This window comes from Coturnix japonica, chromosome 17 (genome assembly GCF_054131305.1).
Source record: "Coturnix japonica strain WE chromosome 17, WE-NBRP24, whole genome shotgun sequence".
NCBI classification, from domain to species: domain Eukaryota; kingdom Metazoa; phylum Chordata; class Aves; order Galliformes; family Phasianidae; genus Coturnix; species Coturnix japonica.
Genome location: NC_140679.1, coordinates 2,744,541 through 2,764,462, shown reverse-complemented (window position 1 = coordinate 2,764,462; position 19,922 = coordinate 2,744,541). Strand labels below are relative to the sequence as shown.

The 19,922-nt window shown below is 37.5% G+C and overlaps 2 protein-coding genes across 2 annotated transcripts; both read left to right on the top strand.

The window, feature by feature from the left end:
• Nucleotides 1–607: 607 nt before the first annotated feature.
• LOC146758025 (kinesin-like protein KIF20B) lies at nt 608–8,893 on the top strand. The gene is made up of 6 exons (XM_085518647.1): nt 608–870; nt 2,602–2,869; nt 3,364–3,425; nt 4,443–4,638; nt 7,078–8,281; nt 8,722–8,893. Exons 1-6 carry the CDS (start codon nt 838–840, stop codon nt 8,891–8,893), a joined length of 1,935 nt encoding a protein of 644 aa, XP_085374773.1. The 5' UTR covers nt 608–837.
• Nucleotides 8,894–9,595: 702 nt separating this feature from the next.
• Nucleotides 9,596–18,786, top strand: LOC146758024 (kinesin-like protein KIF20B). The gene is made up of 10 exons (XM_085518289.1): nt 9,596–9,712; nt 10,111–10,171; nt 10,407–10,532; nt 10,796–10,935; nt 12,133–12,288; nt 13,223–13,399; nt 15,149–15,268; nt 17,132–17,212; nt 17,941–18,067; nt 18,613–18,786. Exons 1-10 carry the CDS (start codon nt 9,599–9,601, stop codon nt 18,783–18,785), a joined length of 1,275 nt encoding a protein of 424 aa, XP_085374415.1. The 5' UTR covers nt 9,596–9,598; the 3' UTR covers nt 18,786.
• Nucleotides 18,787–19,922: the final 1,136 nt, after the last annotated feature.

Here is a 19,922-nt window from a genome sequence, read left to right as displayed (position 1 = left end):
GGCATGTAGAGAAGTCGAGGTAAATATCTGCAGCCTGTGGGTGATGTTTTTCTCTTCTGTTTCCTTGAGCAGGATCAATTCTTAGTTTTCAGAAAATATGATGGATTAAAATCTTTTCCTTAAAATAATCTGGAAACTGAATGATTCTCCAGTGTGATGTGGATCTGGGCAGCCTGGTCTGGTGGTTGGTGACCCCTTGGAGGGGGTTTGAAACTAGATGATGTTTGAGGTCCTTTTCTACTCAGGCCACTCTATGATTCTGTGATCATTCTATGATTCTATGATCTTGGGTGTTAGTGAGCCAAGAAAAGATGGCAATCTGAATTAGTCTATATTGAATATGTGTAATCAAAACTATATGCAGTTTATCAGATGAGATCCTACCAGCGCATGTATAATGGTATTGAACTTTCCAGATATCTACTGGAATTATCAAACCGATGTAAATGGGTGGACTCTGTGGTCTTCTTAGACTCTTTGCGTCTCTATGTGATATTCTGAAATGAGGGCAAAGGAGATTCAGGACACCTCTGTATGCTTGGGACTTGTTGGGGTAGCAAATCCCTTTGTCCTACACCCTCATCCTTTTTTTCTTCCTTCCAGAAAAACCTAATTACTTTATCAAGGAACTTTCAGATGTGAAAATTGAAGAAAGTGGAAGTGCACTTTTTACATGTCAGAGCGAGAAAGCCACATCCTTCGTCATATGGAGGAAAGGCATTGATGAGCTCAGGCCTGGCAGGAAATACAAGAGGGCACAGAAAGGACGAGACCTGCAGCTGTGCATAAAAAATCTGGAGAAAAGTGACAGTGACGTGTACACCTGTGACATTGGTGATGCCCAGTCCAGAGCCAAGCTGGTTGTACAAGGTATGTGTGAGAGCCATATGACTGCGCATCCTGTTTCTCCACTACCAAGACATTATCCTGGTAGAATTTGTACATTTATGGCAGGTCTCTGGGGCTGCAGCTGTCTGGCCTGAATAGCGGTTCACAAGCCATGCACAGAGCAAGCTGCACGGAAAGGGAAAGAACTACCGACTAGAGCAGTGCCATTGAGAACTTTATGTATCATTTAAAAACCAAAAATGCTGATGTACGGTGAGGCTGGTGACCCAGAAATCAGTGTGAACTTTCTATCTCTGACCTTTCTGAGTTAAAAATAGTCCTCCAGAGTTCTAGGCAAAAATTCCCTTATGCTGCATTCTGGGTAGTTGTCACGGTTTAAACAAAAATCTACCTGTGTCCGTGACAGGGGGGCCACAGGGAGAACCTCTGTCCCAACTACTTCAGAAGCAGCCCAAACCCCCTCGTACATGGCTAAGTTCTCCTTCTCAGTTGGAGTGTAGCACTCCTCAGACCCTTTATATGCTCGACTCCAAAGTCCCGGGGGTTGGCCTTGGGTTTCTCCTAAAGCTCTTTGCCACAAACTCCAAGTGGGACCTTTCTCTCCAGCAGCAGTGTAGAGGATGTTCTTTACATCCTGTCCTGTCCATACTGGCCCCAAGGCCACGGCACGGGCTATCTCTTGTTTTCTCTGCTCAAAAGCCTGCTGCTGCTCAGGACCCCTTGAGAAATTATTCTTCTTCCGTGTTACCTGATAGAGGGGGCTCACTATGTGGCTGTAGTTTGGGACATGCATTCTCCAAAAGCCCACTACTCCCGGAAAAAATTGGGTCTCTGTCTTGTTGGTGGGAGGAGACATAGCAGTGATTTTTTCAATCACATCTGCTGGGATGTGTCGATGCCCATCTTGCCATTTTACACCTAAGAACTGGATTTCCTGGGCAGGCCCCTTCACCTTGCTGCGCTTAATGGCAAAACCAGCTTGCAAAAGAATTTGGATTATCTGTTTTCTTTTCTTGAAAATCTCTGCTGCTGTATGGCCCCACACGACAATATCATCAATATACTGCAAGTGTTCGGGAGCAGTAAAATTATTCATGCTTTATATGATGTTGTGATGTGGAATACTGATAGCAAAATTACAAAATTATTAAACCATGACACCCTGGTATTTTTCTTTTTTTTTTCTTAAATATTTTCCTTTTTTTTTCCTTAAATATTTTCCTTTTTACTATTTAAATGTTATGGGCACATCTTATAGAAACACAAGGCTGTTTACAAAGAAGTGCATGCTGTGTTGCTGTATGATGAGCAAGATACATCTATTCTTCATCTAGCAGGAATATTTGCTGAGCCTTAAGAACAGTTTCAGAAAGCTTTGGGAATTTGGGTGTTTTCCTTGTTTCTGCAACACAAAATGAAAATTTACGCTGTATACAAAGAAAAGGGGAGTCCGAACTTGTACGTTAAATTTGAAGGAGATCAATCTGGGGTAATATTAAAAAAAAAAAAAAAAGGGAGTGTGGTCATCAAATACTATAAAATATATTAGCTGTTACTAGAATGCCACTTATCTTCCCCCCATACGAATCACTGTCATGTTGTATGTGAATTTGTGAGGTGGGTTTTGAAGCTGAAATTAAAAACTTCTTGTATGGCTGTCTTCATAGTGGCTATCCAGACTATGTGTAGAAATAACAGCTATTATGTAGTCAGCTATTCACCAGTTTTAACTGATTATAAATTACGTTTCAGGGTGGAGAACATAGCATAGTGCCTGACACCTGTGTTGATCCTGAGGGCATTCTTGATTCTGTGCATTATGATGTCATGGATATTAAAGAGCAAGCTGAGGCAGCACATAGTTCCATTGTATCCCTGGGGGACCCGAAGGAAGATACTGGCTGGTTTGAAAAGCAGCTGGAGAAAACTAACTTTGAACTGATGGAGACCAAAGAAGAGCTACCAGAGAAAAACACCAAACTACTTAAAACTGAAGAAGAGCTGATGCAGAAGAACAAAGGTGAGTTATGCGATGTGAAAGGTAGAAGACAGAAATAGTTCATTAATCTAAAAGAGAAATAACCAGTTTGAGTAGGAATTAGAGGAGATGTTCTACCTTTGGAACCATAGCCTGTAGATAAGTGATAGTTTGTTCCTTGTGTATATTCAGGTTCAGCAATTCCACGGTTTTTGGTTATTTCTTTTCTTTTTTCCCCCTCTCCTTTAAACTGCAACTAGCAGCTTTATGCTTTCGTAAGTATGGGGTTAAATGTCTATATCTTGATTTTTACTTTTATATTGTAATCTCTACTCTTCTTTATGTTTTGTTGATGCAATGTTTTCGTTCCAAGAAATATAGAAAACTTTTGAATCACTCCCAATAAGTGAAGACCACATGCAAATTAATTAATCTGTTCAAAAGCTACCTAAACATTAGAATATCTGGAAAAATTGATTACTTAATAAACTATCTATTGGCTACTTATGTAATACAACCTTTTCTGTGTGTTACAGACTTTGAAATGCAGATGATTAAATTGGATGAATCTGTTGAGCAACTTAAAGAAGCAACTGAGGTAACTTTATCAAGAAGATGTTTTAATACCAACTTGTGGTAGCTTAAAATGCTATTCCAGTAGGCTCCATTATCAGGATATCTCCACGTTCTATGCAGTCCATAAAACTTTATCCTGAGTAATGTACTGTGAGCTACTGAATATGTGAAGACCAGCTTGATTAAGTATGTGTGCATACCACTTCTGGTGGTTTTTGTTCATTTTTTGATGTTTGGTAGCCTGAAGTAGCTCTGAAAACATTTATAGTTAATTCTGTCACTCAGATCTCTAACCTTGTAAGCTTAGCAACTTGACCCTTCTTAGTCTTTGCCTGTCTGTATCACTGCAACTTAGTATTTCCATGGTATTAAAGCTGACTGTGATGAGTAGTCATGTCCTCACCTATTACTTCTTCCAAGAACAAGGCTCCAACTCAATCTGTGAGATTGTGTGGCCTGAACACTTCTGAGGCTTTTCTTTTCATAAGCTACTAAAGATGAATAATCAGTCCTTGGCAGTGCCAGCATGGCTTAACAATCGTCATCTTGTAAGTAAGGAAGCTTCACTTGTGGTCAAGGACACAATCTAAAATATGCGTGACAGAGCTGACTAAGCTTTAAGGTTGGATTATATCTGTCACGATGAAAGTGATTTTAGCAGCTTAGCTGAAGTGTGATGTGATGAACTTGTATGAGAGCTGACCATTTGCTCTTTGACCATGTTTGTAATTTTGTTGACTTCTTGGAAACAGGAAATTCTTTGATAAACTGGTAAACTCTTGATTGTGTGCAAGTCTTTTACTTTGTAACCTGCTAGGCTCTTGCTTTCCCTTGTATACTCTACCGAGTATTGCACTTGTCATTATCTGAAGGTGTACTTGTTCTGTCTGCTATTGAAATTTGTAACTGATGTCTATAGAGTCACTGGGTAAATATTTTAGCTGTATGGTTTTGTGTAAATATTTGCCTACAGAAGATTACTGAGACTTAAGTGCTCCTTTTGTTAAGCTTCAATGTAACTGATCTTATATCAATACAGGAAAAGACTACCTACCATTTAACTACCATTAAAGCAGAACCGGCAGAAGAGAACACTAATAAAGGAACTGAAAGCAGCCAATTTTCAGTGCTTTCAGTTAAAGCACTGAAACAAGAGAAAACTGAGTTGGAAGTGGGAAGAAAGCACAGTACTGACGAGGATAAGCCTACTGTGGAAGAGCCACCTCCAAAGAAAGGTACAGTTTCTTCCATCGTTGAACAGGGTGTCTTCCAAAACAATAAATTGCTTCCTATTCCGGATAGGAAGCAAAAGGCTGTGAAGCGCGTACCTTATGGTATAAGGAGAAAAGCCACTGTGTTAAACTGTAAATAGAAGTAACTGTTATGTAAATATCCCTTTTTCAGAAGGTCCTATGCTGTTCATTTTTGAATGCTTAAGAATAAAAGTTTTTTGCACTATTTTTTTCCTTTTTGCTGCTTTTTCCTCATCTGTTGATGCACTTGCAGATTTGGTAATAGTTTTAAAGCAGTTTCTTTAGGATTGTTTCAACTGCTGTTGCTGATCTTCTGAGTAGCATCAGCTGCTCAAGTGCTTTTTTTTGTTTGTTTGTTTTGTTTTTCCTGAAGCAACTATCAAAATTGTTGACGACCTGCTAATTGCTCGCTCATGGGCAATATTTGAGCAAAATGGTTTGGATAAGCTCTGATGCATTTAAGTTCACTTCTGGGCACAGCTGAGCATCAGTGTTCCTAGAATTACGGAAGGCATATACAATGTAGAAGGGAAAATCTAAAACTTAGCTGTATTCCCTTCCTTTCTTGTATTCCTCTTGCAAAATATGTGCAAGGGAGAAAGTCAAGGCCTTCTTTGGATGAGATGCTGTTCTTGGATGATTTGTCCCTGCTGCCTTTATTTGGCATAAATATTGAATCCTAATGTGACCACTGAATGGCATCACATATAAGCATCTTACCAGAGACTGAGGGAGGGATGTGGACTCCTCCATACTCCAAATAGTAGTGGGTTTGTTATAATCATATGACCAAAGCTCTCATTTAAAAATTAATGACAGCAATGCTTCACATAGGAATTAAAATGGGTAGCTGATAGTCACAATGTCAGCATGAAGTTTTCTGTTAAGAAGTACTGAGTATTCAATCATGTTAAAATTTTCTTCTATTTGTGAGTATTAATAGCATCCAATTTCAAAAACTGCTTAATATATATTCTTTAGCTATGTTAAATATACACAGTAGAACAATGAGCACAGGTATGTTGTGCTGGTTCTTTTGTAGAATTAGTTATATAAGTAGCACGAGCAAAAGTGTTTTAGGAGATGCTAGGTTATCTCAGCTTCAAGTTCAGGGTATTTACACCATTCTCTGAGCTTTTAGGTCTTGTTTCCTATGCTCTGTAATAATGCTTTTTCCCTACTTCCTGTGTAAGGAGCTTCTAGACTGAACATTACACATCTTCTCCCTAGTCTTATTTATCTTGCTTTAGTGCTTGCTTGTTGTTTTCAGCATAAAGTGTTTAGATTACTTATAAATCATATTCCCCTCACTAGTGTTGCTGGGAGCAGCAATCAAAACCCAAAACCTGGTTTGGGGTGGAATATGCCACTGCTGTTTCTTCAGTATGACTTTTAAATCAGTTGAGGACTGTATATAAAACTCCTTAGATGAGTTAAGAGGCTGTTTCCATGCAGTACATGTGAATCTGTATGTAATGCAGGCTGCATGTGGGTGCTATAAAATTCTGCATTTCTGTAGTTGTAGTAATAAAAGGACTGTACAAGAATCACCATGGAATATGTTGTTGTGGTGACACAATCCCTAGTAAGTCTTGACTTATTTTTTTTAATACTTAAAGTATGCATATTATGGAATGGACATAACTGGATTCTAAAGCAATGATGAAATACAGCAGAAGTCGCTTTTGATAGAAAGAAAATGCATGTGATTTTAGCTAATTGCTCACCAGTTAAAGAAAAACACAGCCCCAAGCTAATGGAATATTTATGGAAACTTGAATCTGCAAATTTGTACAACTTTATGAGTGAACTTTATATGCAAAAGAGTAAGTGTGGACAGAAGTAGGAATCCTCATATTTTGTTTAGAGATCAACTGAATAAGAGAGACAGATATCAACACTTAAGTGATCAACTTGTCCAGGGTTTTATCTTTCTTTTGAAAGTAAGAGGACTGTGAGTTGGAATGAAATTTCTTAGAGAACTGTTTATCTACCATTTAGATGTAGATGGAGTGATTCCTGGCTGCCTTATAGGGATTGCTGAAGCAGGGAAGATAGAAAGAATATAGCTGTGAATTATCTATCTCGTTCCCATGTTTCTTAGATCTAATAAGATTTTCTACTGGTGTGGAGTGGAAGGTTTGAGTAGTGCCATGGTAAAAGTGTTCTTCCAGACGGAAAACCTTTTGCTGTTAATTCTGTATAGAAATCTGAGGCACCTGAATACGTGTTCAGAGGACTTTAATTCCTTCACTAGTATCAAATACTATGTGATGTGAGGGCATGGCTTGCATATTACGACAGTTTTTCACTTAGAAGTTGCTACTTGGTGTTGTGAACTGCTATGTAATAATGATTTTAATCAATCTGAGCTACATTCCTTTTCCTTTTTTTTTGTTTGTTTGTTTGTTTGTTTTACAGTAGTTGTAAATGAGAGAAAGAAAAAGAACACTGTAGAGCAAAGGACAATTGAACACATGAAACAAAAGTGCTCCACGTACCGAAAGGAAGTACTAGCACTGAGGGAAAGAACTGAAATCTTGGAACATCATTTAGCTGTGCTTGAAGAACAATGCAGAAGAGAAAAAAATAAAAAAGAAGATTTCAGTAAGCAGGTAACAAGCCTGCGTATTGAGCTTTCTTTTTCTGAAGAAACAGCTGATGTCCTCCGTGAACAAATTCTGCAGGGTCAAGCTGACTATCGGGAAATTGCTTCTGAACTGGATGAACAGAAATCTATAAATATGACACTAGAAGACAAAAATGCCCAACTAACTAACAACATAGAAGTTGCCAAAGAATATATAATTGATAAAGTGTCACAAGTAAAAGAAATGCGGACCAAATTAGATGAATTATACAAATGTCACTTAGAGTTTCACGCCATCGGTACTGACTTTGTCAGTGTAAAGGATTCCTCAGACTCTGAAAAAGATGAGCCAGGGACATCTCAAATTAGTTCTGCATGCATTCAGTCACAGACTTCTTCCATCTCAGATCTTGTGCAGGACCTCTCCTTTAACTATAGTCTTGAAAGGATTTGGGAAGTATGCAGAAGTATTGTTGATGTTTCCTCACAAAAAAGTCAGCACATCAAAACACTGCTTCAAGACAATGAAAACCTAAAGGCGGGACTGAATAATGCTGAAAATCATAATCGTCAACTTGTAATGAAGCTATGTGAGATTACAACTCAGACTAGTCAGGAAGATGATCTTGTGAATCAGTTACATGAGCAAATAGAAAAGAAAACTCAGGACTTTGAAGAAAAGACTGCAGAAGATCAGAGAGTGATTGCACAATTTCAGGAGGAAGTTGCCAACTGTGAGGTAAAAATAAGAGAGCTTGAATATCGCCTGGAGGCTTCCAAGACAATGGAAGACAATGTGTCAAAACTCAATGAATTACTTAAAGAAAAAGAATCTATTATTGTTAATCTGGAGACAGTTACAGCAACTCTGCAGGAGAAGTCTGCAAATGCAGACAAAAATTTTGAAGAGTTAATTAGCAATGAAGCAAATCTGATTCAAGAAGTTATGCAGCTGAAAAACAGCTTGGAGCAGATGAAACATTCTCTTCGGGAAAAGGAAAAGAGTGAAATGGAGAAAGTGCAACGTATAGAATCGTAAGTAACCACTGAGTTAACTTAGAGCCCTTTGAGAATGAACTAGAGTTAAAAATAGTTAATGGGAACATCCCTTCGACTTAATGCATCTGCATGCTTATCAATGGCCAAACTACTACTTTAGGATGCTTTGGTATGCTACTTGAGTTCCAAGGGAAAACAGGAGTGTGCAAGGAAATAAAGAATAATATGGGGATTTCTGGTGGTTTTGTTGTCCATCCCTCAGAATAGCATCTGAATAATTTATTGCTTCAGCATCTGATTATGAGAAGCAAGCTGAAATTCAAAAGTAATTGTTTAAATCTTGTCACTGGTCTAGATAGATTTAAGAGTCTATTTACAAATAGAAACCAACAGGCAGGGCATGGATTAAGCTGTAATTGCTGTTTCCATGAGATGTGTAACAGTAATGTTCTTTGTGTCTTTATTTTTAACATAAGGCTAGAAAATATTCTTTCTGAGAGTTCTGCCCTTGTACTGAATTTGAAAAAAGATTTGCAGAGGAAAGAAGAAGAGTATGCAGATCTAAAAGACAAACATTCTGATGCCGAGAAACAAATTCAGCAACTACAAAGCGAGGTTTGTAGTCAACTGAGATATTTTTTTCTGTAAGATTATGCTTGGCTTTCTGCTGTTAAAACTTCTCAAACTTTAACTATGAAGCTGGAAATTTCACACTAGTGTGGCTTGCAGCAAATCTTAGGTAAAGTTGCCATTGAAGCTCTAGAGGGGACCAGAAGTTAAAACACGGTTTCACATAGATAATGAACAGAGGAAAGTAAAGTTGGTTAGTGGTCTGGAATAAGGTTTGTGAAGAGAATAGCTAATCTGCCTCTGGAGGGGACTTGTTATTATCTCTACGTTACTGGTGACTTGCCATTGGTATCCGTGGTAACTCCAAAGCCTAAAACCTAAGTCTTGTGAAAAAACGCTGATAACTGGGAAGAAGAATGCTATTTACTTGAAGAGAAATAGACTAATTTCCAGAGGCTCTTTAATATAAGCATGTATATTTTTTTTCTTCAATTTCAGCTTCAGTGATGTTAATAGTTAAAATTTAATTATTAAACAAGAAGATATCTTAAAACCCATTTTGCAGGATCTTAGTCTGAAAGTTTATTGGGTGTGCTTGGGGTGGAAAATTGAAGCTTAAAAATGAATTCATGTCTTCCTTGGTAACCTTGCACTTGCTGTCGTTTTCCTACTCAGCACTTGTTTGTGAATTCCTCTTTATTTAACAAAGAAGTATTTGGCCAGGTTGGATTACAGACGTCTTTTAATGAACCGTGAGCTGTGCTTACATTACAGGTGTCCACGATGCGTTCTGTGGAGGAATCCCTCAGGAACAAGATGGAAGAACTTGAAAGGATTAATAACCAGTTTAAGGATGAGCTGGATTATAAAGACTTCTATATCCAACAAATTAAGCAGGTATTTTACTTGCTCTTAATTTTTATTAAATGAATGATGCAGGTTTTCCAAGCAACAGGAAAAAGGTCAAAAAAAAAAAAAAAATTGGAGCAAAATGAAAGTGGCCAACTGAAATTATTGGTAGACCATGAAAGATATTCAAATAACTAGTCACTACAGAGCACTGGCAGATTGTTTCCAATACAATAATCTGCATAGTAAATACATATGTAATACATGCATATAACCTGATCTTGTTGAGTGACATCATGATATGTTAATTGAAATGTCTTACCATAAATTCTTTTTATCAGCTTGAGTCCTTATTTATGCTTTATGAAAAGCTTATTAATTCTAGGCTGTCTGAAAGATTCTGCTTGTTTTTACTGTGTATGCTTTTCTTTCAACATGAAATATAGGAGCTGGTGGAAACTGAGAGGATGGTAGATATCTCCAAAGACTATGACCAACTATGTGACGGTCAGCCATTATTTGTGTGTGTGTGTGTGGAATATCCGTGTAAATGTTGTCACATTGCTAATGACTTTGAGTCTTCTGTGTTTCGATTTTAAAACATATCTGCATGTATTTGTATGTAAATATTTCAATGGAGATGCTCTATTTCTTTTAAAAGAGCTTTTGGTCATGGGAGAATCTTGATTTGAGAATAATGGGAGCTAGTAGGGAGTTCATCTGTAAATTTTCAAACCTTCAGATCTGTGTGCAAGGGATAGAACAATTGAAGTTATGCGGATGGCATTAGAAGAACAAGAGGTAACGCAGCTTGAACAAGATGAAATGCTTCAAGCTCAGTTAGAAGAGAACCAAAAATTAGCTTCAGGTAATCTTTCCAGGGAAAGGGAGCAGGGATGCAAAAGGGGTTTAGACGTACTGTGATAGCCACTTCCATTTTCATGTAACTGTTACTTAGGCATTAATGTTCCATAGTAAACAACAAATCTCTTGTAGTTAAAGGCTTCTGTTGTTTCTTTATGTCTGTAGCAGATAAAACCGAAGCTGCTTTAGTAAAAAGTCATTGGTGTGGTATTTCAAATATATACTTGAAATGATATGCTATCTAACCTCATTTTGTGTATTGAGTAGAACTGATTGCATGGAAACACAAATACAGTGAACTGGAATACCAGAGCAATGGTGACTGGCAGCAAAAGAACAACGAAAGTGATGAGGCAAATTTGAATGAAAACAGTACAGAATTAATAAAGCTGCAAAAAGAGCTGGAGGTAACTTAACTTCAAAGTTGTAACTTGATAAAGTAAACTGTTGTATTGATTACAGAAACTTCCTGTAAAACCTGCAGTGCAACATGCAATAGGGACCAGGTGCAGCTTTTTTGTGGTACGTTAAGAATGGCATCACTGATGCCCCCATAGTATAGGAAGTGTAGCCTTCCCTACATTATGCTGCCATGAGCAGTGCTTCTTTTGCTGGCCTCTGAACAGTTAGTTGTCTTATCCCATCTGATGTTATTTTTTGTTGTTGTTGTTTGTTTGTTTTTTTAAATAAAAGTAATGGGCTGGCAGTGGGAGTTTTCTAAGTGAGTATACAATAGGTTACATCCACTCTGTTAGTGGAATGGTTCTGAGCTTCTTTCCTCCTTCACCTAGAGTAAGCTTATTCATGATATATTTTTTTAATGCGCAGAGCCAATTCACTTTTTCAAGAAGAGGGGAAAGTTGAACATTCATTGCTTCATTCTATACCACGTCAATGTCCTATAAGCAGAGTATACTTATACAATTGTTGTTTGCAAGAAAGGAATACTAACTCAAAGCAAATTGTAACTTACGGTGTATTTGTCAAAACTGTTTTCTGTTAGTTGCTTGGGCAACTAATATAAGCTATCGAAATCATCATCTAACTTTATCACCAGGAAGCCTTTTTTGTTGGGCTGCGGGTCTACTAATTTTCCTTGGTTAAAAGACTTTTATTTTTTCCAAGCAGTTTCTCAGGTGCTCTGTCCTATATATGAGAATGTCTGCCAGTAGGTTTGATAGGAAAGGAGACTACTCCTACAGTGTAAACTATGTTGCTTTTCTTTGTCTTTCAACCCTGAAGGAGCTGCAAGTTTTTCTACAACTGCTGCAAGGCAGCGTAAAGTGTTAGAAGTTTTTAAGTTAAAAGAGTTTTTCTTATACTGACTTTTGGTGTAAGTTCTGTAAAGCTTGTGTGAACATTTATAAAGAAAAAGAGATGTTTTATGGAGGCTCTGCAGTCTGAATAAGAAATACTGGAAATGATTATTTTTTAATGGAAAAGAACTAATGATTATCCAATACCTGCCTTTGGGAATATTCTGTAGTAAAAACTGCTAATATTTCTGTTATCTTGCAGAAACAAGTCTATTTAATGATGACCTGGCTTTTAAGACTTTTATTCCTTAATGACTCACTATTTCATTTTTGGTTTCTTTGAAATAGGAAAGTGAGACTAAGTATCAAACTGATAGAAAAAAGTGGCTGGAGGAGAAAGAAGAGCTCCTAAATCAGATAAAAGAAGCTGAGAATCTTCGCAACAAAGAAATGAAACAATTTGCTGAGGACCGACAACATTATGGAAAGCAACAAGCAGAAATCGTAAGTGATGAGGTCCTGGCAGAGTTGTCTGGTGCCTGTAGTTTGGAGACAACTACATACCAAGTATTAACAGTAAGGGTGCATAAGAGCAGCTTGTCCAAGTCCCCTTGCTTTCTTATGTGGCAAAGCCCATATGAGAACTGCTTGATTTGGAAAAGGAAGGAATGGGGGGGCCACAAAAAGAAAGATCTTTCATAAGTGCATAATGAAATGTCACGTATGTGGGACATCAATAAGAAAATTACAGTTGAAAAATAGATCACTATTTAATGAGGCTAAGAAAGTATTTTGTACAATAGCTTTTGTTTGTTCTCTTTTCTGCAAAGCAGAAGGCCTTTAAGCCTTTATAAGGAAGAAAAGGCAATTGAGTTTCTAAAGAAACCCCACAAACTTCTCTCCAGATACTGAATAAAAATACTTGGTCAAACGGCCACAGTTTTGCTCCTTTATCACTTTCCAAATAGTGACTGATAACAAAGTCACTTGAGTTACTTGAGCTGTTTGCTGGGCTCTTGTCATGTAACTTCTTAAACATGTGAATCTGTACATTCTGCAAAGCTTTTTTTACATCTGGAAGTAGTTAGTCCCGACTTTCTGAACCTGCAAGCAGCATAGAAGGATGTGAGGAGCTTAGTATTAGTATCACTTTGTGACTTTATTTTCCTAAAGCTCATTAGTAATCATTAAATGAGCAAATTGAAGTGGAGGTTCTAAAATAATACTAATATTTTTTCACAAGGAGAGTAATGTAGGTTGTCTAATAGAAGCATGGTTTTGCTTCTGTAGGTTTGTAGTGCAACTAGTTCTAGAGCTCCTGTGGATCTTGAAGAGATCATACATTTACTAAGACTGTACAACGGTGCTAACTACCGAACTGTTAGAACAGTTCAGTGTGTAGTAGGTGATGTTCACTGTTCATCTGTTCTTCTTTTAGGAAAGACTTGTTGCCCAGCTGGAGGAAAAGGACCGTAATCTTCAAAAGTGGCGTGAGGAGAGAGATCAGTTAGTAGAAGCTTTGGAAAAACAGCTCAAAACTTTGGCTTCTAATGTCATACAAAAAGAGACAGAAATAGCAGAACTGAGACAATCTGCCTTAAAGGATTCAAGCAAGGTCAGCTCTCCTTTCCTCCTACCTGATTAGCTACCCATAAATTCTGCAAAACTCCTGTACCTGCTCTTTGTATTCTGGGTGTGGTTCTGTTCTTGAACACTGTTGTATTGACATCATGTGCAACTAACCAAAAAAAGCACCAGATTTTATTTTTGTTCTTCAGAAACAGAATTTCTGTTAATTACTAAAATTTCAATTTTTTCAGTAGTTCAGATAAGCAGATGTCAGTTTGATGCTTATGATCCTACAATCAGACTGGACATCTGTAGCTTTTTCCGATAATTCACAGCATTTCCGGATCCCAAGCTAGGCTCTATACTCAGACAGTAGTTCTGTCTCAGGTTTCTTACTTTCTTTGCTTTCTCTGAGGTAGTATCTACAATGGCATGAAAAGACAGAAGGGGACGTGGAGAGAGATTAAGGGAAGCATCAAAAAGCAGAGGGGGGATGATCTCTGGAAGTTGCATTTCTTATTTCAACATCCAGCTTTTAATCAGGATAGCCAATCTAAGCCGTAGCATAGAATTTCAGAAGCTAAACAGAAGACTAAATGAGTTGTGCTCTTTTGAGAATGTTTGGATTCACTTTCTCTGAGAAGAAAGATGTTCTCATAGCAAAAGTTCCCCTACAACTGCCGACTTTCTCACAGTACCGAAGATTTGGGAACAAATAAAAGCTCGGGTTATTATATCTTAAGAGAGATGAAGGCTGAAGCACATAAGTAAAATAGAAGAATCAAAATATATTGTATTACAGCTTCCCAGGCAATTCTGTGACTACTGCACTTGTAACAGTGACCGTACAAATCCGTGAAATGTTACTGTTCTTGAATAGTTAAGTGTTCTAGCCTGCAATTCTAAAACTGATGCTACTAAGTAATTGCAATACTGCTTGTGTGTGTTAATTCCTTTTGCCAATCCCACAACTCAGCAGTTTTTACTGTTTATTAGGATAATGCAACTGTGATAGAAGAGTTAATTAAAGAACTGGCTGACAAAGATGACTTTATAAAGGAATTAAAACAACGCATTAACCACAGTAGCCCTCAGTGTTTGCCAGAAATACCTTTACTTGAAGAAAGACAAAGTAGAAGGAATGACTCTGTAAATGAAAAGGTATGATTATATTTATAGAAAGTCAGTACTTAACATCTTGTTAACCCCTTTTTGTTCTTCTGTTTTCCTAGGAGATACTGGAGCTAGAATCAGTTTTCTTAGCATATAGTCCCTTAACTACATATTCAGTGATGAGTACTTGTTGGTTCTTTTTGTCTTCCACTCAAACATGAGCTCTCATCTTCTCAAAAATATTTTATTTACTAGAACACCATCTCTCTGTGTACATTATGGAACTTTTCCATGCAGTTTTCCATGTATTCGTATGTGGATGCTGAAGATTAAGCAGAGGTTTAGCCTTTGGTGTTCTAACATAGCAGCTGTGAGCGTGCAGAGTATGGGGGGAATGGATGACAAAACGACCAGCGTTACAGATTTTGTCCCTAAATAATGTCTCGCTTTCTCTCTTTTGGAGGCAGAATACTGCCTGAGACTGTTAGTGAGACCCAGTAGGGTGTATCTGAAGATCACACAATGAATAGATGTTACTACCTTCCCACACTTGTGCTGTGTTTCAGCTTACGTGTTCATGTGGCGTCTGAGCTTGAGGTTTTACACTGTAACTTTAGAAAACTCGAGATATTTTGGAGGTCTAATGCATAGCCTAATCTTTACTCCTTTTAAATATTTACAGCCTAGGAAACAACAAAGCAAAACTAAAACTGGAGAAAGTATTCCATTAAGATGCAAAGCTGAAGACAATTATTTGTCACGTCGATGTACTAGGAGCCTCACTTCATTAAATGAATCTGAGGTTAGTATGAAACTTCAGATCTGAAAATGTTGTGATTGTATTGCTTTTGATAAGGAATGAGTAGGAAAAGATCTCATGTTCTCTAAACAATTCCCAAGTTTTAATTTATTTATCCCTTTCAAGGTGATCAGATCACCTGTTTTTATAGCCTTTGATAGGAATAAAAGCTGTTGAAACAATTGTGTGATGAATTTTTGTCAGGTGCTGTTGAAAACTCTCCTCATGTTAATGCTTATGAAGTGGCTCATGATTAGATAAGTTACTTGGAAAAAATTCATGGAGCCACTGAAACGGGCACAGCAAATTGAACTTATTTTCTTCCTCTGCAGGATTTCTGGACATTGTTTTGTTAGCAGATGATGTTAATCATTCCTATCTAAGTTTTTAATTGCTAACTTTCATAAAATAGCAGTTACATATATTTTAAAAACAAAGTATTTATTAACCAACTTAATTCTTGGAAATACAGTGGGTGGTGATACTCCATTCAGATTCTTAGCAGAGCCTGATAAAGTGGCTCTGACTACTTTTTGTCTTTCTACAATCTTTGGTAACTTTTTGAGAGGAAGAAGACTCCCCTCAGGGGGTCGGAACAGTGTAAAAGCTGCTAGTCTGTGTTTGGGACACTGGAGTTTGCTAGTTACTAGCAGCAGTAGAAGCAGCCATCTACCATTTTCTGATGTCCCCAGCAGCCTGTCTTCCATGTGTTCAACCAGCATCTGAACTCATTTTTGATATGCTAGCTGAATTCCTGCCATAGAGAAGGAGGAGTCCAGGTGATCTCAGTTCTGACTTTGTTGTTCCTGTTGAGAAAAACAGGATTGGGTGGATTGTGGACAGGAAGTGCTGCTGGGGAAATGCATACTGACATTTCCCTGTCACTTAGCTGTGCATTTGCTGCCATTTGACCATGAGCAGGTACATGATAGCCTTCAGCTTAAGTACGGTGTCATTGCTTGAATGTCTGTATTCTCTCCAGGGAAAAGATAGCAGTGGAGTTATTTAATGACTTGTACTGGGCTTGCACCTTGCCAGCTGGACCTTACTTATGTAAATAACATCTCTAGTGTAAAACTCTGCTGTAACTGAAATAGACTCCTTCTGTTACAAGTGTTCTTACAGCAGGAAAATCGAATGCTTACATATCCTTTTCCAGATGCTTTATAGCTTTTTAATCTCATGGCTACCTTAACACTTGCACTTAAAATTCTTCTGTGCTATCAGGAGCATTTGGAAACTGTCCTCGACTCTTCTGGAGTGTCCGCAGAAAATGGCAAAACTAGTCGGTTCCCAAAACCGGAGCTGGAAATCCCACTGACACCTCTGCAACCTGATAAGATGGAGATAAAGCAGCACGGCAGCATGATACCTTTAGGAGTGAAAATGCCTAAGGCAAAAAAGAAAAGAAGTGATGACATGGATGAGGTATGACCTAGACCCAACAGAAAACAAAATATCTGATGCCTTTTTACCATTCTCATTTAAGCATTAAAAAAATGCTAGTTCTACCTCAGTAAAGTAGTTGAAGAATTTAATCAATGAACTGCTTTAATGAACAAAACTAATAGCCAAGCTCAGTGATAATGGTTTAAGAGAAGGGAATTTCTCTTAACTTCATTGTGTATTTTCTTTGAAACCTGTAGACATAAATCAGCTTTTTAGACATCATGAGATGTCTAATACTGATATCTTAATGTCCTGTTTTTATAATTGAATGCTTATTTATTATTTGATTTACAGTGGAATAGTTACCACTAGCAAATACTTCCCTACTATTAGCAAAAGTGTTTAAAGTGTTCACTTTTGTGACATCAATTGTTCTTTCCAAAAGAATCATGGCTGAAACTTGTCTTATTTTCCCAGGATTTTGTGAAAAGGGAGAACACGAAAAATACAAAATCTGTCATGGCTTTTAATTCACCCTCTGCAAGTGACGAGAAAATGGTTGGTTTTTGTTCTAGTTTTGAAGCTAGCTTGGGACTTCCTGTAATTGTGTGGTCACACGAAAGAAGCAGTGTCTTATCCTTATGTGTATACCTGAATGGGAATCTTACATGCTTATGAGCTCTTCCTATTAAATTCCATAAGCTAACCAAAGGGCAAGTCAGTCTGTCCCCAGAGCGTGTAATGGCTGTACTGTGTAATGATTTGGAGGGAAGGATATTGCACACTGAATAGTTGGGAAGAGAAGCTTTAGTGTATTATCGTGTGCTTTTGTAAGTGAAGCCCTTGTATTAAACTAAGGTTCATATCATTAATATGCATGGCAGTTATTAAAAACAGATGTTCACATGTGATAGCAGTATCCTTGGCATGGTCAGAGTATGAGTAGTAGATTTTTCCCATCTGTTGTCTTCTGTTTTGTATGTTTGTTTATTTTATGTAATTAGAACAGCTTATGTAAGAAACAACTCCACAGCTTGGGAGCTACTTTTAAAGAAACTACTGCCTTATTAAGAAACTTTAAGAAACGTATGCCTTGAAATAGCTGAGATTTTGACAACTCCCTAAAGGGTATAAAATTGTCTACATTACTTGCCGTTGTGGTATCATCAGCATAATGAACAGAGGTGTCAGTAGTAAAGCTCAAAATGTCAACTTAAAATAACGTTGAACTAAAATGAAGTTTAAACAATGCTCTTGTTTCACATGTTCACATCTCTGTTGAACAGAAATCCGGAAAAGACTACTTCCTGAGAAAGCGAGTACATGCTTCAAGACTGACTAAAAAGAAGGATGAAACACTGCAAAAAGTTGGAGATTTTATTCAAAGCTCTCCTTCTATTATACACTCTAAAGGTTGGTGTAGAATAAGTTTTATTCCATGTTTTCTAGACATTGTAGAATGGCTTGTTTCTGCTGTAGGCTATTAATGTATGTGTTCTTAGAGAACTTGTCTGCCATGTTAAGTTGTCTTGTCCTTTGATTTATGAAGTAAATGCATTTATTCGTCTCTTCAGAGATTCATTATTACATTTGTGAAAACCTACAAGTATACAGAGAAAGTTGGTTCTGTCTTGTGCTTCTGTCAGCACGAAAGTTAGGCCTGTTGTTTAACTCCTGCTGAAGTTTCTGACTTCCAGCGACTTCTGAGCCATGATTGTCTTTCATACTCCATTTTAATGCGTGCTTTAAGCTGCCATACCTGAACCTATAAACTGTTTCAGCTATAGAAGCAATAAAGAACCTCGATGAACAAATACAATTTCTGAGTATTTTCACTTAAATTTTACGTGTCATTTATAAACCAAGTTTGTTACGAAGCTTTTTTTGCATTCAGTGATTTAAAGACTCACAAAACCAGTAAGTTGATTGGTTTACGTATCAAAACAAATTTCTTCTAGCCAAGAAGCTGATGTCAGCAGTAAGTTCTCCTAAATCAAACGAACCTGAAAGTCTCAAAGAAGGAGAGACCAAGCCAAAACGATCCAAAAGGAAGCTGTATTCCACTGTCGTTTCTGGCCCTCTAGATATACCTGCTTCTTCGGTAAGCGATTATACTGTAGTCTTGGCTTAAAATAAACTACTAAGGAGTCCAAACAGACTGGAGGTTTCATCTATTTGCAGGAGGAGGTTGAAAGTACTGAGGTATTTCTTTATTCTACCAAGTCATTCTTGTTGGTCTTCCTGCTGTTCTGTTTTAGTTTGTCCTCAAAGATCTCTGTGTTTGGCTGGCTTACAGTTTACTAAGTACGTGATGTAGCAATCACGGAGATGTCTTCTAATTTGGAATCATAGATAATTTCAGTGTGTCGGAGTGGGATTATTCTACTACACGCTTTTCTAGAGCACAACTTAGACAGCTTTTTAGGTATGCTTAAACTATGATCTCCTGTCTAAGCCAACTTGCAAAGGATCTGATGTGCCAGTTTCATGACTCTGTCGGCAGCTATTGTGCTAAGAACATTCTTGCTCTGTTGGAACTGCATCTTTTAATTAGAGTCCTTTTTCTGTTCAGCATAGTGATCATTTGCCCATACTGTAATATCCCTCTGAATTTTTTGATGATTTGACGAATGATAGGGGCAGAAAAAATGTTATTTTTTTTTGTTAGAGGATGAAGAAGATGAGAATTTCTTTTCTCACTGTAGTTCTGAGAACATGGAACTGAACCGAGAACTGAAATTCTGGGCAAGTCATAGCTACAGGGATTGAGGCTAAAAATGTTTTCTGAAAGCTTCATGTTTCACAAAACAAGTATTATAATACTCTTTTGAAAACAAGTATTTCAAAATGAAAGCTGCCTTCAGGCTTTCCTCAGATGTGTGTGCTTTTTTAAGATAAACAGGATTTTGTACATTCTCCATATTTGTTCCTTGTGATTAAGCTGCATTAAAATGATCTCGGTATCCCATAGTTTTCTGAATAAAATATAATAATCAAATGCCATTCTGAAATCCATTTAGGGGAAGAAATATGTTTGCGTGGGTCAAGAAGAGCTTGTCAGTCTTGTGTGAAAAGATGAGTAACTTTTGAAATGTTTTCTTCAGGAATCTGAGGAACAAAAGAAGGAAAGTGATCATCTGATCATCAAGCGACGGCTGAGATCCAGAACAGCTAAAAAACCTTGAAGAAGCGTGTTTGTTCCCCTTTCTCAGGACATACTTTTATCGTATTATTAAAACTGGTTGTTAATAAACAGTAACAGTTACTC

What these genes read in the sequence shown, in the direction of transcription:
- LOC146758025 (XM_085518647.1), top strand. Translation starts at nt 838, where the DNA reads ATGCCCAGTCCAGAGCCAAGCTGGTTGTACAAG. An exon ending in GCTGATGCAGAAGAACAAAG is followed by an intron (nt 2,870 to 3,363) that starts GTGAGTTATGCG and finishes TGTGTGTTACAG; the next exon opens with ACTTTGAAATGCAGATGATT. An exon ending in AAAGTGCAACGTATAGAATC is followed by an intron (nt 8,282 to 8,721) that starts GTAAGTAACCAC and finishes TTTTAACATAAG; the next exon opens with GCTAGAAAATATTCTTTCTG.
- LOC146758024 (XM_085518289.1), top strand. Translation starts at nt 9,599, where the DNA reads ATGCGTTCTGTGGAGGAATCCCTCAGGAACAAGATGGAAGAACTTGAA. An exon ending in CTGCAAGTGACGAGAAAATG is followed by an intron (nt 17,213 to 17,940) that starts GTTGGTTTTTGT and finishes TCTGTTGAACAG; the next exon opens with AAATCCGGAAAAGACTACTT. An exon ending in TTCTATTATACACTCTAAAG is followed by an intron (nt 18,068 to 18,612) that starts GTTGGTGTAGAA and finishes AATTTCTTCTAG; the next exon opens with CCAAGAAGCTGATGTCAGCA.